An 18,606-nucleotide genomic window follows, 5' to 3' on the forward strand; every position below is an offset into this window, starting at 1 on the left:
GAAATAAAAAAAATCATGAAAACTCTATAAATTATAAAAAAATCTATGCGCGGATAAAGAAAGCAAAACACGTCCGGCAGCGATGATGTTAAATACATGAATTCTACTTTTTCAACGTCTGTCCCCCCATGATCGAGAACATTGCCATATATAAAAGTGTTACGATTGAAAACTTAATGGAGATATCACGTGAAATGTTTCCATATATCACTCATTCACAACGTTTGAAGAGAAATGGCCAGGTCGCAGTGACATTACATATATCGAGCCAGCTCACAGTTGTATAATTCTTGACGATATTTTTTCCGCATTTGTTTTTGTGTTGCGAATAATCTACGCCGTTATTAACTGAAAAATTACTTTAACGTCTTTATTTATGCGTCCGTTTTTATTTCCGCTACTTACTAACTAGATACTTCGAAGTCTGCAGTTTGTTTTTCTTCTTTTCGCATCTTTCGTATCCTTCCTATACATTCCTAAACACGCACGTCCTAACAATCTTCCTTATTCTCGACAAGTCTCGACCGTGGCATTAGATCAGCGAGATGACATCACAAAAATAAATGATACAACAATGACATAAGAGCTGCAAAAATGAAGACGTATGCATTTATCCATCAAGGTCTATTTGATGGAAAACTGCAAGCATTTTCAATCGATGTCTTTCTTAAAGATATGAGAGAAAGTATATATGTATATATACATATATATGTATACCGGGTGTCCCATTTTAAAGGACCCACTCAAATATCTCAGAAACACTGCGTTAAATCGAAAAATGTTTCCTACAAAAGTTGTTGGGTTTCGAGGGGGACATAACATAGTAATATTCATATGACCTTGAGCGGCGCCTCCAAGGTCAAATGAAGGTGAGAATGAATTTTTTTAATGGAAACCCATATTTTTTATTATAACATCTTTTTCTACTAATTAATTTGAACAACTTTTATCTGAAGCATTTTTTTATTTTCCTAATATTTTTTCTTTTTTTCAAAATTCATTCTCACCTTTATTTGACCTTGGAGGCGCCGCCCAAGGTCATATGAATATTACTATGTTATGTCCCCCTCGAAACCCTACAACTTTTGTAGGAAACATTTTTCGATTTAACGCAGTATTTCTGACAATGAGATATTTGAGTGGGTCCTTTAAAATGGGACACCTGGTATATATAACTCTAGAAAATAAAATTTTATAATCAATGTTTTCAAAGATATATGTATGAATTGATATTAAAATGATAATATAATTGATGAATGCGATATAAATGATGAATAAATATGTATTAAAATAATACATTATTTATAACGCGAGAGTTAGATTCTTATATTAATTATTTATGTCTCTCCTTTCGCATATCTTATATTCTCATATTACATTGTGTTTCAGGATTTCTCTTTACAGCAGAACGGTGACCTCAACGATTAATTCGAAGAATAATGGCAGATAAAATCACATCAAAGATACACACGATACATTATTTCGATTTTAAGGACGTTGTAATAACAGAAATAATTGTTTGCAGTTTATATTATCGCGTAGATAGATGGATGACGACATAAAGAAATGCGACGCGTATATCAATATCACATTGATATTTTTTTCTCGACGTCATCACGACGATCGTTTGCGACCGGGTTATACCAAGCACGATTACCGGCGCAGGACAAGTATTAAACGCGATACCGGTCGCGCAGATCAATTTTGTGTATATTCAAAGCTTGACGTTCGCCCAACATTTATTTGCACGTGGACAACGTAAAACAATAAAGTTTTAAGTTGTAAGATTGCTATCGCCGGCGACACATTCGGTGCGGAAAACTGACGCAATGGGATTTTCATGAGTCTTGCTTCTCACGTAACATTTCATCAAAGATGACGTCTTTTCATCATCGTGACTGAATGACTATCAATATATGACTATCAGTGGAAACATCATACGCGTGATTCATATTAATCATAACCTCTCGAACGTACGTATCGCGGTGAGAGATGCCCGCGCGCGCGTCAAATCTTATCGAGAAAAAGTATACAATTTGCGCGTCACGTATGTATTTGGTGTCTCCGTTTCTTTCATCGAAAATGCATGCACACCTGTTCCCACCGATATCACCGTCGAAGATCGATGACTCTTCGTCTTCTCCCTTAACTATGTGCGTATTTATATCTTTTGTATATTATTTTCATTTTACATTTTTGATATTTTTTTAATACTTTTGCACATAGTGTATACGGAACTTTTGTTAAAATCATTATAATTATCCCCAAGCTTTTCTGTATATATGTATATATCTATATGTATATCTTTCTATTATTTCTGTACGAGATGCCACAAGAGAGAAAAGCAAATTTCATAATTCTGGCAACTTTATGAAGTTATAAATATCCGTTGTCTCTGGTCTCTCTCTCTGCCATTTTACATGCAAACTGCATAAAGGTACAGTCTGATAAGTTGGAAATATGACTCTAAATGTGCGACTATAGCCGACGAATTTTTTTCAATCATACGGCGATATACTAGAAGAAATATAATATCTACTCTGCACGGTTCATGAAGCTGGCACATATGTAAATGCCAAACGAAGGCTTATATAGAAACGTCGAGAAAGATGAACTCAGATCGTCGAAGAAGATGACTTCAGATGACACCTCATATTCGATGCCTTAAAAAAATTGAGTCACGTTTCTCCAAAAAGGAAAAAAAACAATTCGCAATTTCGGTAGGATCAATGAACGCAGAAGCACATCTCGATTTCGACGATAATCCAATGAGCAAGTGACCTTAAATTAAAAGTGAACTCACACCAGACTTGTGTTTTATAACTGCAGCAATTTAATTAAAGAGGAAAATTTTGTGTGATGTTTTATCATACAGTCGGGTTTTACCGATGCAAGCTTTTTATTGTTGCATAATAATTGACTTGTCAATTATTATTCAGTTATTACTCGCCAGTTATCAACATATGTGACGTTTGTATGTCATTGTCGCATTTGGAGACTTATGCATAATTATTATCAATAGATAATTTCTTTTTTAGTCTCGAAAAAGAAAGCACGACAAAAGAGCGTTTCTAAAAAAATCTAAATGTTCAAAAAAATACATAAATTTCACATTTTATACACGATGTTTCATTTTAATTTCCCCAGATAAATATCTCTGAAATTAAGCGAAATACGAAAGAAAGGTTTAGACAGAAGTTGTAAGATTTCGAGAGGAAAGAGAAGTTGACGCTGACTTTTTTCTAAAGAGCTATTTTCAAATTCATTTGAAGATTATTTATGTATTTTTAAATGAAATTATCTCAATTTTTTATATAAATCGATTCCTCGCAATATTCACTATAAAAAGTTACAAGGGTAAAAAAGTGATCATAAAGTGAATTGTTTAGGAGATACTTTAATTTAACATAATCTCACATAACCTAAATGGAATATCTCGTAAAATATTCATTTTCCGATGATCTTATTTTAATACTTTTGTGCACAAAATAATGAAAGAAATCAATTGATGTAAAAAAAACACAGAGTTGTTTTTAAGAAAAAGTATGTAATTCGCAACTAGCAGCTACATAAATGTGTGTATGTGTGTGTAATATACATCCGAAACAAAATACTGTTAAATAGGTAGGGGAAAATGGGGTAAATCGAGTACTTTTTTTGGATTTGTTTTTTTCTATAAAAAATCAAAAGACAACAAAAAATCTATTGACCGTTAGTAGAGTTTAGTGAATCTTAAACTAGGAGAAAATGAGGCTATATATATATATATATATATATAGTTGCTAAGAAAAATATTTGCTTATGAAGGACAACATTTTTCAATGCAGTCAAAATACCCGGTTTTGCCCTACCGGTAGGATAAAACCATAGGTACCCATTTGAAAGCATGTAAATCACCGTACAAAACGATATCTTGATTTATTTAAATCATAATACAATGCAAAAATGTATTCTATAAACAAAAACAAATCTCTACATAGTTGCAAAACTCGTGAGCCTATCCTTGGCATGTAATGCACTCACTAGCGGATCCTGACGTCGATAATGGGGGGGGAGGGGGTTGCAAAATTATTTGATTTAATATTTTTGGTTTCATCCTTAGCTTTTACTCCAGGATCAACGACGTAAGATAAATTATTATGTACAATGGTGTACAAAAATATTCCATATAGTACAAAATTACTCAAGTTTGTATAAAAATAATACCATACAAAAATCAAACGATATCAGCGATGATATGACACAAATATGGATAAACGACGCGCAGTGACGCAGTGACAAAATATTTTTGAACAATCGTTAAAATTTGAGATTATGGGGAAAAAAAGTGATTTGTATACTAACAATAAATACTAACATATAATCTAGCATATTCTGATATGTTTTTCAATTAAGCTTACTTCCTCAAATAATTTATTAAAATAGTAAAAATGTTATTTGAGTCAAATAATCTGAACATGTCTGTATATCAGTACTATAGATCGAGCCTTCGACATTTTTTTCACGAACTAGTCCTTTTTTGACAAACATTCAATATTTTCAGTGCAATAGCGCTTGTTGATATAATAGTAGGTTTCCATCTCTAAGAAAAATTCCAAGTAGCAAATATTGACGTCTAATGACGTCATTCGACGTATGCTTGTTACCTGGGATGTTTGTGAGATCAAAAAATTATAAATTTCTTATTATAAAAAAATTAATCTTAAGTATAAATGTGACTATTAAAAAACGCAAAAGGCATAATCATGTAAAGTAATTTCAACATAAAAATGTGTTTGGAGTTTAATAATTTGAAAACACACGTCTGTATATATACAATATATATATATATATGTATGTATATAAATTATTCATTTAGGAATAATCAGAGGTCATCGATCAGAATTGATCAATTAAGAAGTCGGCGTAAAGAGCATCGATTTTCATGACAATGCAACGAAGAGTTACAAGATCGCAAGTATCGAGGCGCGTATCGCGTCCCGCGGGGGACGAGCGGGGCCAGGAGCTGGGGGACCACGTTGTTGCGCTTCGCATACTCTGGGAGGCGAGAGGATTTCCAAGAGCTCTTCGGTGGCGCGCACCAGAGAGCGAGCAGGAACGGGCCGTCCCACGACGAGGCGCGTCCGTGGTGGGGTGTCAGCCGTGGCTTATCTGGCGACTTTATGTATATTACGATACCCGAGGTAGGAACACGAGCAGTTCACTGCTGGCTAACCGGTCGGAGAGAAGTCGACAAAGCCGAGAGAGAGAGTCGTCTCTGCGCGGCCGCGGCGCCACACCGGAGTGTGGCGAGAGAGTTGATCACGTGTGTATCGACAAGAGAAAAACATTTTTTTTTTCTTGACACGTAAGCAAAATAAATTTCGTCGTGTGACTAGTATTTCTGCTTGTATAAAGTAAGCTTATATATGTGAAACGCGTGAAAGTCACATATAGTGTTACGCATCGACCGAGTAGTCGTTCGATCAGCTGATCGAGAACGGATCGTATCTGTGTATCTAATCAGCGATCCAGGATGATCGTCCTCGCGTGGTGCCTGTTTGTTATCGTCTCGTTTCTCGTGGCAAAAAACCAGGCCTTCCTCAACGCGCCGATACCAGGTACGTGTAGGTTCTAGGTAGCGAACATTTATCTCGAGTTACGAGAACTTGTGAAGAATAAAAGCGAGATCTCGTGATTGATCGTGCAAGTTTTTTTTCTCTTGCGCCCTGGGAAGCTTTTATGTTACTTTCAATGAACTACTACTTTCACTATTACTGCAGGGAATTTATCGCGCGTTAAGTGTGATAAGACTTAAAATGATTAAATGATAAATATCTATTTTGTTTCTGACTTTCTGGCGTAGGTACCGACAAAAGCAAAGAGGTCGTGCATCGGTTGTTTTTTGAGATCTTCGAGCGTTTCGTGTAATGGTTTATTTTCGATGTCGACACTTGCGCTTGGTGATCCGTTTATCGATTGTGATCACATTTTGATTGGCGACGAACAATAAATGACTTCGCGTCAAATTGTTCGAAATTAATTTTCTAAGTAGTATTGAAGTATTCTATTTTAAAATAAGATAATAAAATACTACATATTACCAAACAAATATATTTTTTATATTAACGAATTCATAAAACGATAATAAATTTCTACATCTAATAACAAAAATAGTGGTTGGAAAATTTAGAGATTCTATTCTCTATTTTTATTACTATAAAATTTTCTAAATGCAAAAGAGTGAGAATTAATATGTAAAATAATTAATTTTAGATAGAGAGAATGAACGAAATATATTATATATATATGTATATATGAAATATCAATCGTGATAGTAATTTCGTAGGATCCAATAGACTTTGCTAAACTATTTAGCGTTAAATCTGGCGTTATTTCCGTTCTGAGATGATGCTTCAAATATTATGTTTCGTGCTATATTACCAGAGAGAATGAAGAAATATAACTCTCTAGTAACCTAAAGTAACCGGTATGCGCCAAAACACAGTAAAGATAACAAAGAAAAAAAAGAGACGGGCGCGTCTCGTCCGAGATTTTATAAACATGCTTGAGGAAGAGACTCTGGTTTATTGGACCGTGTTTCGATCGATCCAGAGCTCCGAATATAGATAACGTTGCATTATTTAAAGCACCCACGGTAGTGTAATCTACACGATTATGAGAGAGATTTCGATGATTCGATTAGTCTCTTCAGTTTGCAAGTTTTCCCGCATGAATTAATCTAATATGTCTAACGTCGGGCCTCGATTGCTCATAATCAATTATTGCATCATATCAGACAGGCATTGAGGCAGAACTCTATGAAATTCGAGGAACATGAAACGATATTGAATATAAATTATTTGTATTTTACAATTAGATACATTGGATTTTCCAAGAATTATTGTCTCAAATTATTTTAACGCAATATTGACACAACTCACGCATTAATACAAACAATAAAAAAGTCATCAATCATTTACATTTAAGGAACGCTTGATTAAGAAACATTTAATAGTTTCAATATCGAATTTTAAATATGAAATTCTTTTATTAAAATTAATTTTATTAGGTTTGAGATTCGCAGTTATGAAAATTATTTAAATACTATATAAAATATATATGTAACATCTATTTCCAACTTATTGTACTGTATATATTACAATAAAAATAAGTCTTTTAGTGATTTCAAAATTTTCAATAAAGTTTTATATATATAAGTATGACTCCAAATGTATAATAACACTATAGTTTACAAAAAAATATTATTTTTTTATTATTTTAAACCAGACAAGATGTTTCTTATAGATTTTTAGATGACTGAAAACGATCCCGCAAGCCAATTTTCACCAGCACGTCAGGTTTTTGAAATAATTGAGATTTAATATACAAAAAATGGCTTTTTTGCGATAATTAAAATTTTTTTCTGAAAAAGATTAACATTATCTGGAAATTCTGATTAGATGTCATGAACAATCATGAATGTATTGTTCATTCTCTATAAAATGCAATTTTTTTATTTCGATATCTTACTTTTTAGTTAAGTTAGGAAGGATTTAAATACAAATTTTGCTAAAGTAGCAAAATATTCCGCCTATGATGATGAAGTCATCTTATACTAATAATTTAGTTTAGGGCTATCAAAACACATACACAGTGTAACTTATCATGCATGATTGATTCCACTAAATGTATATATATATAGAATCTCTCATTTAAATTGCCAACCTTGAATTTTTCGGAAAATGTTGCAGACAAAAATAATAATGATTTAAAGGGGAACAAATAATGGTAAAATCAATTTTTTTTAAATAATTTTTTTCCAAAAACCTTTTCCTCAGGAGTATCTCCCATATAAATAATTCTTAGGTTTAATATTTCATAATATTTAAAATAATTTTATTTAAATCTTTTATGACGTTTAAAATAATTTTTGGCTGTAAATTAGTGCAATATTCAATGAACAGATCTCTCTGAAAAAACATACATAATGCTGTATTTCAAATCGATGTCTCACAATCAGTTGATACAGCGCTCAATTGTTGCAGCGGAAGCCTCGCTTTTACGTGACATCGTTATCGGAACAGCTTGTTTGGAATTCGTGAAGATTGTATAAACGCGACAAGAAACACTAATAGCACGGACGGGTTTACTCGAAAAACTCGCATCAAAGAGCACGATGCGTCGCGGTTAATTCCGAGATTGCACTGTGTTCTATCGCATGTGCGTTTTACATACTCTACGCCTGTGAATGACAGATTTCTCTCCCCCCCCCCCCCGCTCTCTTGTAGTCGATCAGAATTTCGCTTAAACTGTCGCCATCGGAGTGTGAGGTGAACCATTTTAGGAAACCGATCGGTATACAAAAGTTGCGATCGTCCCCCTATCCACCCCTCATCAATTTCTACTCCCTTTTCCGCTTGCATCTCCGCGCGTGTTCTTTTGTACGAAAAATATGTCGTATAATCAATAAGTGCACTATAAAGCTGTTAACAAGACACTTGATCCCCTACGCTTTCTTACTCTACATCTTTTTTATTTGATCGATCTAATCGGCAATCAATGTGATACTACGTAAGCAAAAATTATATTTATTAATAAATAATCTTCTAATTATTGAGGTGTGAATATTATTAGATTGTTCTTTTGAGTCATTTTGCCTGACTAGAATAATTTCTTCAGTGTAACACTCTCGGAACACAGTAATATATGTATATCGAAGAAATTTATTCAATATTCTCTCATTTCGTGAAAACTAAATTCTTCTCTGCGAAAATTAATTAATTTTGTGAACCAAGTGTCAAGAAGAATCACGCGCCGCGAACGTTATTTTATTAAGGAGAGTACATCGTAATAATTCAGTGGCGTCTGAGCAATGTCGATGCAGCACTTTTTCCATATCCAATTATTGAATAATCCAGACACAAGTACCTACCCAAAGAATGCGATCATTTCTGTCGTGACATAATTTTTACGAGAGAACTTTATTGCAGCAAAATTCTCAAGCACTCTATCAAATTACGTATAATTTATTATTATCAAAAGAGAATTAGAAAAATGCGTCAATATGCAATAATTGTTTAAGTTTCACTAAATAATTATTTATTATTACATAAATATAATTATTACATAAATAATTTAATTATATGAATAATTATTTATATAATAATTATTTATTAAAATTAAATGTGAATAATTATTTATATAATAATTATTTATTAAAATTAAATGTGAATAATTATTTATTAATTATATTTATAATTATTATCTTGAAAATAATGCTCATTGAAGCTTAGAACTACACTATGTGTAATGAGTCAAAACTCAAACTTCCACGCTCGAAAAGAATCATTACTAAATATATTGATGTCTCTTTTACCGAATCTTTCAAATTTCTATCCAATCAAATAACCAGTCTAGACACCAGTTAACGGATATACGAATATAATTTTACACATAATGTGTTCATGTTGCTAAATATAGAAGTACAAGAGCAATTGGAAACCGTTACATACACCTCTAACCTCGAATATATCCTGCGAATCCTTAGCATACAATTATGATGAAACTTCCTACGTTTAAAGACGTTTTAATAAGACTTAAAGACACGAAGCTTCTCGCCATTCCTTTTCTCGAGTTAAATATTAATTCTAAACTCTTATCAAGAAATTTATTTAAAAAGTTACAAATTTATTATTAAAATTAACTTCACGACAATATCGTGCAAATTAAAATAAAAAATAAATCATGTGTCAAACAAAATTTATAAATTCATTACTCCAATCACATATAATCGGATATTTTTACCGGATCTTTATGATATTGCAAAATTAGCATTTATCATTTATATATATTTATTAGTATGTGCATTAGAGGGGGGTCAGATTATTTGAAGAGCCAAGCCTCGATATCGTGGATTTATATTATAGAATATTCGCTAAAGTTACGTGTGTCGCACGAAAGACGTCAGAATCTTATACACACTTGACTTTGAAATATATAGGCGAGAAGAGCTTCGCTTTTGATCTATACGTAGACGAGGGAGAGAGGAACAGAATCTCCAATACTCTTTCTTCTTTAGAGGAGAAGGCAACACTCGCCCCTGTACGTGTTCACCGACAATAGACTCTATATAGATACGCTCTTAAACCAACTAACAATAATACTTCCGATAATAATACACGGTGATCACGGAACTTGGAGCGATGCCAAGAGAACACGCTGGACTTGGTCACAAAGTACAATTACACTAAAACTTTACGGTCGGATAAAGTTCCGGATAATTCACAATTCTTCGAGTACAATCGCGTTCTCTTCGAGTACAATTAGGCGCGTTTCTATGTATATTTTAGGAAATTACGCGATTGGATCGTGAAGTAGAATTGCGAAACGGCATTCGCGTAACTTTTCACTGGCTATATTGCCTATACTCCACTTTTACCGGAGACTTTCCTACTTATGGAATGTGACTGGGAGGAAGGGAGAGGCACCATCCGTCAATCTAATTTGATTTCTACCAATGACAAGCGTAAAGCGTAAAAAAATGATAGACAAAAAAGTTCTATACTTATTTCCTCTTCGAATTAATTTCTCCATTGGAAAATTATAAGATGGTAAAATCATTAATAAAGAAATCGCGTTTACATTTTTCAGACATCAATAATTTCGACATATGTCAATTTATTGATTGTATTATAGAGCTCTTAGAGAGCTGTTAAATTAAAGAAACAATGTTAATAGTTATTTAACCCTTTTGTCAATGTATAATTTTTCACCTTTTCATCAATGTGTGGATATCCGTGTATCAACATTGCATTGCAACAATTTCTTTACAGCAGCTGCTAGGAGTCAAACATTCTTTCCTGTTACATTTTAGGAGATTTCTGAATACAAAGGTTGCTTTGGGGATACCCGTTCATTGACAGAAAGATTAATATCAATCGATTAATTTTATATACACTTTTATATGTATTGTTGGATATTTTATCGATGCTCGATTTTAGCTAGACTCAACCTCTTAATGAGACAATGATACGAAGTGTTTGGAAATGGAGCAACGGACAAAGCGCGTCACAGCGAGATGAACGAGTATGAGAGATGAGTCTGAAGAAAGTACTAACTTGAATAAACGTATTCGAAGCTTAGAATATAAATGACAACGGAATGATATCTATATATCTCCAGTAGAACACGTGTCCTGTCCAACATCGATACGAGATAACCCTTGGTCCACAATAAGTAATTTAAGCCCTAAGCCTTGAGAAATTGACCAATCAAGTATGAGGAGATTATTCGACTGTGATTAGTCAATTTCTTAAGGCTTAGAGCTTAAATCACCTAGGAAAGGAGACAGTATACTTCCTGACTTCAATAAATTATCTACGCACAAATATACACAAACATGAGCATATGTGAGCCGAACGTAACCGAGGTTTACTGAAGTTAGTGTCCTATCCATACACATACTTATGCGAATGCTAATCCCTTTACGTCTAATATCTATTCCCCTTATCCTTATAGGCAGCTAAGGCTAAGTCTATGTATATGTATATTCTTTTGTCTATGCTCTCAATGCCCGCAATGCGTATGCGCAGTATCATCGTTGCCATCAGGGCCGGCGCAAGGGTGGGGCGAGCGGGGCGGTCGCCCAGGGCGCTGTTCTTGGGGGGGCGCCATAACGTCGGCAAACGCGATCGAAAAAGCTAGAATGGGGAGGGGGGGGCGACTTTTTGGTCCCTTGCCCCGGGTGCCATAATTCCTCAGTCCGGCCCTGGTTGCCATGATTAGGTCATCTACTATTAATTTGACAAGAGAAGGACAAGAATTGACGTAACAACCTCCTCCCAACTATAGAAAAACCATGGCAATGACAATATCAGGACAAACGCATTGCGGGCGATTGGGTGTCACTATCCTTCTCTCTCGTACTGATGTTGGGTACAGGCTCGGTAACTCAATTCCCCTTCTATTTATTTATGTATATATGTATATATGTATATTACGATTGCGTCACTTGTTTACCATTGTAGCGCGAATTGGCCAATCTTTTTAAATTAATTTCTCATTAATTATTGTGAAAATCGCAAAATGGTAGAGGACTTTCCTACTAGATTTAGTCTGCTCTACACCTGCACACCTGATGGGTGGGGCGCGAATTACCAGACACCCTGTATATTTTAATAATAAGATTCGAAAGCCGCGATGACTCAAATCGAGTAATTCGAAGGTCTCTGTAGAGGGAACTTCAAATATCGGGACTTCGAATATCGCATTTTTTGTTCGCATCGGGATGATTTCGTGAGCACAATCGGCTTGCCTTCCGCCGTATCTCGACGATTGCATCATTTGTTTACCATTGCCGGCTGATTTAATTACCTATTAGTGAACAATTGCGCGCTGGCGCATCACCTGTAATAGCGAGTTCTCCCCTTTTCTTACTCTTCTCGTACTAATGTGCTAATAATATATCGCATTTTGATACGTCAGTAACTGCACAAATGGCCGATTGTTAAAACCTGTCTCAATTATATTATGATTACGTAAAAGTACTAATAGTGTATTACATTTTGATATGTCAATTGCCGCACACAAATGGCCGATTGTTAAAACTGATCTCAATTATTCAGTGATTACATAAAAGCACCGATTATAATTGTTGATGGAGCAAACAATGTTATCAGGATGCTGCCATCAAAACTAAGGTAGCTTCGAGAATCGCATAAAATGACTATACATGTCATAGGCGTCCGCAAGAGGGGGGGCAAAACGGGCACGTGCCCCCCCCACCCTTGAAAAATGAAAAAAATTTTTTTAATTAAAAAATACAAAAAAATTTTTTTTAAATACTAAAAAAAAACCTTTCTCGATTTACATCTACCTTGCCGCGGTGAGAAAGCTTTATACTAAAAGATGTAAAAATATTAAAGCAAACATTTTTTTTTTTTCTTTCTTTTTTTTTCCAATTAATCTGCAAGTGATATTCCCCCCCCCCCCCTGAAAAAAATTCTGCGGACGCCCTTGTACGTATAGTTAATCAACACGCTATTTACTTTTAACATTTAATAAAGTATTTTATTACGCGCGATTAAAATGTATTTCTATAAGAATTAATTTATTGAATGAGATTTATTAATTAATTAATAACAAATATTTTTAATTTGCAATATATGTAACTGTATAATGACATATAATATTTTATTATATTATATTTATATAATATTTATATTATATTATTAGCGTACACACGGCTAATAATATTGCAAATGGGAGAATGCAAATTTGCAGCAATATCATCCTCAATTAACAAACAATTTATGACGCATAATAAATTAATTTGACTCACCGAGATCTGCTGAGAGATATAGAGAAAAGAGATGCCGTTCCATTTCGCTGACTTCATCGCATAATAGCTTCCAATTGATAATCCTCCACAGCACATACTTATACAAATTAACTAAAAACAATTCGCTGTAATTACAGCAGCGTATTCCAATTAACGTGATAACACAATCGCCCGATATTTCAATCACACTCTCGATACTTTCCTTTTTACACATACTTTTCTCTTTCACTTTTAACAGGCAAACATGCATAAATAACACGATTTCGGATAAATAAATAATCAGCACTTTTTGACGATTGCGCGATAATACATAAATCGACACTCCCGATATTCACTCGCGTGAAAGATTCGAAAATATAACTGAAATTTTAATTTTGTTACATACGTATATATGCATATCATCAAAAATTATTAAAATATATTCTATGAGATATTTATTGCAATAATAAGAGTTTGCCTTATATCTTATTGTTAGAATGTTATATAAAATTTTCCGATTTTTATGTTTAATATAAATATGCACAACAATCTTATCTTTTCTAAGAAATTTCTTTAATATAACCATTATCTATAAAGAAAGCTGAATAAAATATTATATTTTTGTTACTTTATCGACGAGATAAATTAGATATTCAAAACATATTGTATATAAGCGTTTAAAAGTCGTCGATGCGGTCCTTATGAGACACTTTATACTTTTTGATTTGTAAATATGCCACAGATCTTGGTGATAATAAAAAAAAACATAAAAGACAAGAAACTATCATATAGGCAATATGATTCGATTATTTTGAATACGAAATATTTTTAAAAATTATATAGTTTCTTGTCTTGTATTCGCACAAATAAGCAGACAGAACTTTATGCAGCAATCTATATTTTGTCAATAAATAAATCATTTATTGTGAAAACCAGCTTCAAAAGCAGTTTCGAAAAATCTTAGGATCGAAGCCACTACCATTTTTTTAAATAATTTAAATTTTAATTGAATTCGTGAAATATTTTAAAGCTGAATTTACATTGCTGTGAAAACAAACGGCTAAAATGATAAACGATAAATAGATAATGACTTTAAAAGACGAACACATGTTCGATGGGGAATGCATAATGATAGATGAACGAAAGTGTACAAAACTTCTACGTATCGCATCGAGCTATATAGTTTCGTAAATCATTGATCTATCAATTTATCTCGGATATACGCGATCATTAAAATGTCTCACGTTGAATCCCGCTTGAGGTACACAGATGTGAGTATTTTTCTATTTTCCGATAACGCGTGCGTGTGGATGCATAAGGAGTATCTCATCGCGTGATGCGTTCTTTACGAGAAATAAAGAAAGATATGAAAGATAGATACTCGATTTTTACGATAATCGACTCTTATGATATTTATTACTCTGGTGTGACATCTAATCACATATTTAATTGCAACACTTGTAATCTTATAACAAAACACATTGCAAAAAAATTTTTTTAAATGAAAAGGTTTTAATTAATTTAGATCAAATATTGCAACAGAGAGAGGATAATCTATGGTAAGCTTAAAATTTAAAAAAAGTTGGTCAAGAGTACAAGTAATATTATAAAAAATGTAGATTTCAAAATTTTGTATGCGCATACATCTTGGATTAATTAATAAAATCTTATAAAATTTCTATGAATTTTCTTTCGATCGCATTTTAGGCTCCTATACTAGGGTAGGCCATTTTAACCCTATCTCTAAGATATTTGAGGGATCATTAAAAATGGCGAAGCTTATACAAGATCAGCCATTTTTTATATTCCAGCCTATATAATCTTCGAGATTTTTCTAAGATATTACGAAATATTACTCGTCGCTATATTGCATCAGCAATTTATCTTGATTTCGTTGACCAGAGTTTTGCAAATATTTCGATCAACCCGGTGTCTCCCTAACAATAACGATGTATTTCAGCCGTTTTCGCGCGCGTCAGATAAAACTTTATAAACAACGTTCGTACGAGACAAAAGAAGTCATTTTCACGAGGAAATGCTTGAACACGAAGACTTTAAAGAGACTTTCATTTTTTAAAGTTCAAAAGTTTATGTGACAGAGGGAAGTTTATTAACGTAGAGCAACGCAGAAAAAGTGAATATGTATCTATAATGAAAATAAGAGACATAAAGAAAGTTAATTAATTTTTAAGCATTTTGTTGGAAAGTGTTATATACAATCATGTAACAGATATGAGTATTATAGTCATTTTCGATTAGATTATTTTTTTCGAGTCGCAGACACACTTTAAATTACGAATGGTAGAATTAGCATATAAAGACAAAGCCTATCGGGACGACAATGCTTATAAGTACTGAGAGATCAAGTTCCTCACGTGAATAAACTGCGCCTCACGTGACCAAGTGTGTTGAGCCGAGAATAGCATCGTGACGTTATAATGTATGTAAAGTGCAACCTTGTGAGTTTCGCCGGTCATTGGTCATCAGCGAAAAATTAACATTTTAGGCGTAGCCAACTCTGTACGTTCGGACACTTGGATCGCCGATTGCTGAAACGTGACCCGCGATCGCGCTTAGGAATCGTTACATAAACGCTCTATGCTGGCTGTGTGTCGCATAATATACAATATCGTAACAGCGTTAATATTAACTGTTTCCCATATACGTGTGTGCGGATGCGCAACGCATCGATGACTATAAACGCAAAATAGAATCGATTACGAAAGGGATTATCACCTGATAGGGAGATAATAACACTGATCAACAATACAAACTCTTGTTTAATTGCCAAGGATGTTTGAGCGAATTTAAGGTATTTTAGGGATGCTGAATCCAAAAATGACAACAGTTTTGTCGAATTGGTTCTAGTTTGTGAGATAATGGGTATTCAAATTATGATTTTACTCTAATATGACTTGTAGCTGCTGACATATAATAGCAGGGTTTGGTCTGTCTTTTTATTCTCTAACATTGTTTTTATCTCCAACATGATCCTGATGAGAGAGACTCACATAAAAGAAAATCATATAAACAGCATTTTTCTATGCATTAATTGATTATCTGATTATCTGAATCAGTTTACTCTGTTTTTGTTATTTTACTGAATACACATACAACGCCATTTGGTATTTCATATACATATATACTTTTGTATTTGAGACAGTTTCCATATGATTTGAGAATTGGCTATGCTTGACTATTACATTTTTTGCATTTTTTGTTTTTCATGGAACACCCATTATCTCAAAAATTTGGGCCAATTTAGGGAAACCAATGCCATATTCGGAATCAGTGACACAAAGAGAGAGAGAGAGAGTTACCCTAAAATCGATATAATATAATTGACAATAAAATCAGTGTTGACCAGTGTAATTTAAATCGCGACAGAATAAACATATATCATGGTAGTAAGATGAGATGCGAGAAGAAATGATTCTGAATTCTCTGTCACTTTATTCGCGATTTAACACGCGGAGCGTCTCGCGCCGCATTCCTTTCCCTTATTCAAGTATTCAAGTCTCGCCGCGCGAATGACGAGATGACCGCGTGACATGTAAACAGCAGCTCAACAGCAAGCGATCGTCGAATTCCACTATATACTCCGTTCAACGAGAGAACGTGCATCGAATCGGATGAAAATTCGTCCGTTTCGGGCAGATTTTCGCCCATGGCCTCCCTTTTCACTGCTTATCTAACTTGTCAGTGCTTGCAATGAATGACACTAGGCCCTCGAAATATTGTACCGCCGGTACCTTTTCCTATTTTACCACTCTATACGCACGTTCGTTAAACAGAGTTCATTGTTATTATAGCGTGATATTGTTGTGTATTACGTGAACATCACCTATTATCATATTGTATATATGTAAACGGATTCATTTTTATGTTAAAATTACTTTGCAATTATACTTTTTAATAGTTACGTTTTTTTAATAGTCACATTTAAGTTTTATTTTTTTATAAGCTTGAAAATTTCGTTATAATTTTTGACCTGGAAATTATTCGCAAACATCTTTTTTAGTGGTAGAAACCCATATTGTATCAGCAAGCGTGCTGAAAAATATTGATGCTTGCTCGTGCTTGCCAAAAAAGACTAGTTCGCGAAAAAAGTCAAAGAATTGATCTATAATATCGATATATAATTTAGTTTCACAGACGTGTTTAAATTATTAGACTGAAATAACATTTTTACTGTTTTAATAAATTTATTTAATATTTGAGAAAATAACCTTAATTATACAAAACATACAGAATATTCAAAATTATTGTATTTTAATATTTAGTAAACAAATCATTTTTCTTCCCCATAACCTCAAAATTTTGACAATTGTTCAAAAATACTCTGTCACTGCTGCTGCACGTCGTTTGCCTATGACGTTTTCATGTCATATTATCGCTGATATTAATTGGTTTTATATTGTTATTCTTGTACAAATCTGAGTAATTGTGTACACTGTAGACAATAATTTATCTTCTTTTAAGGCTCCTTCGTTTTCGCCGCGACCATGTTAGATTATGACGTCAGAAGCAAGAAAATATATGCTGAAAATTTTTGCGTGCCATTTTTAGATAAAAAGATATTTTGATGAAACACAACTTTAGATGATTTTAGCACACTTTTAAAATACTCCGAAAATTTTTTTTTTCCCCTTGACAGTCAATCAACAACCGTAAAATAATTGAAACATCAGACTTTGAATGAGTCCGCATGTGCAAAGACCAAACGGACTAGACCTCATATTACAGTCATTTTACAGCTGTTGATTGATTATAAAGAGAAAAGAATAGTTTTCGGAATATTTTAAAAGTGTGCTAAAGCCATCTGAAGTTGTGTTTCATCAAAATATCTTTTTATCTAAAAATGGCACGCAAAAATTTTCAGCGTGTATTTTCTCGCTTCTGACGTCATAATCCAACATAGTCGCGGCGAGGACCAAGAATCTTAATTATTTTTGACAATACAAAGTTTTTGAACAATCGTCAAAATTTTTGAGGTTATGGGGGAAAAAAGTTATTTGTTTATTAAATAATGAAATATAATTTTGAGCATATTCTGTTATATAATTAAGATTATTTCCTCAAATAACTTATTAAAACAGTAAAAATGTTGTTTCAGAATCTAATAATTTGAACACGTCTGTATATGGCGAGATATTATCGTTGTGTATATACATATATCAATGCGAAAAATTGCAGACAAAGCAATGATGATAAAGTTCAGAATCGTCTCTCCTCGCATCTCATTTTATTATGACATATTTATACTTATGTATGTCAACCAGTACTCTGCGTTGATACCACTGCTT

At 33.3% G+C, this 18,606-nt stretch overlaps 1 protein-coding gene across 2 annotated transcripts in view; it reads left to right on the plus strand.

Annotated features, from left to right (window-relative positions):
• Positions 1 to 5,131: 5,131 nt before the first annotated feature.
• Positions 5,132 to 18,606, plus strand: part of LOC145943555 (uncharacterized) — a 24,707-nt gene continuing 11,232 nt past the window's right edge. The window contains exon 1 of one of the 2 annotated variants that reach the window (XM_083051145.1): positions 5,132 to 5,600. In XM_083051145.1, the coding sequence (XP_082907271.1) occupies positions 5,516 to 5,600 (85 nt within the window). In that variant the 5' untranslated portion in view covers positions 5,132 to 5,515. The remainder of the gene's footprint in view (positions 5,601 to 18,606) is intronic. The other variant, XM_083051146.1, reaches the window with a different exon arrangement.

The sequence above is a fragment of the Prenolepis imparis genome, unplaced genomic scaffold, assembly GCF_030444845.1.
Source record: "Prenolepis imparis isolate NDT839.2.m4 unplaced genomic scaffold, iyPreImpa1.0 SCAF_12, whole genome shotgun sequence".
NCBI lineage: Eukaryota > Metazoa > Arthropoda > Insecta > Hymenoptera > Formicidae > Prenolepis > Prenolepis imparis.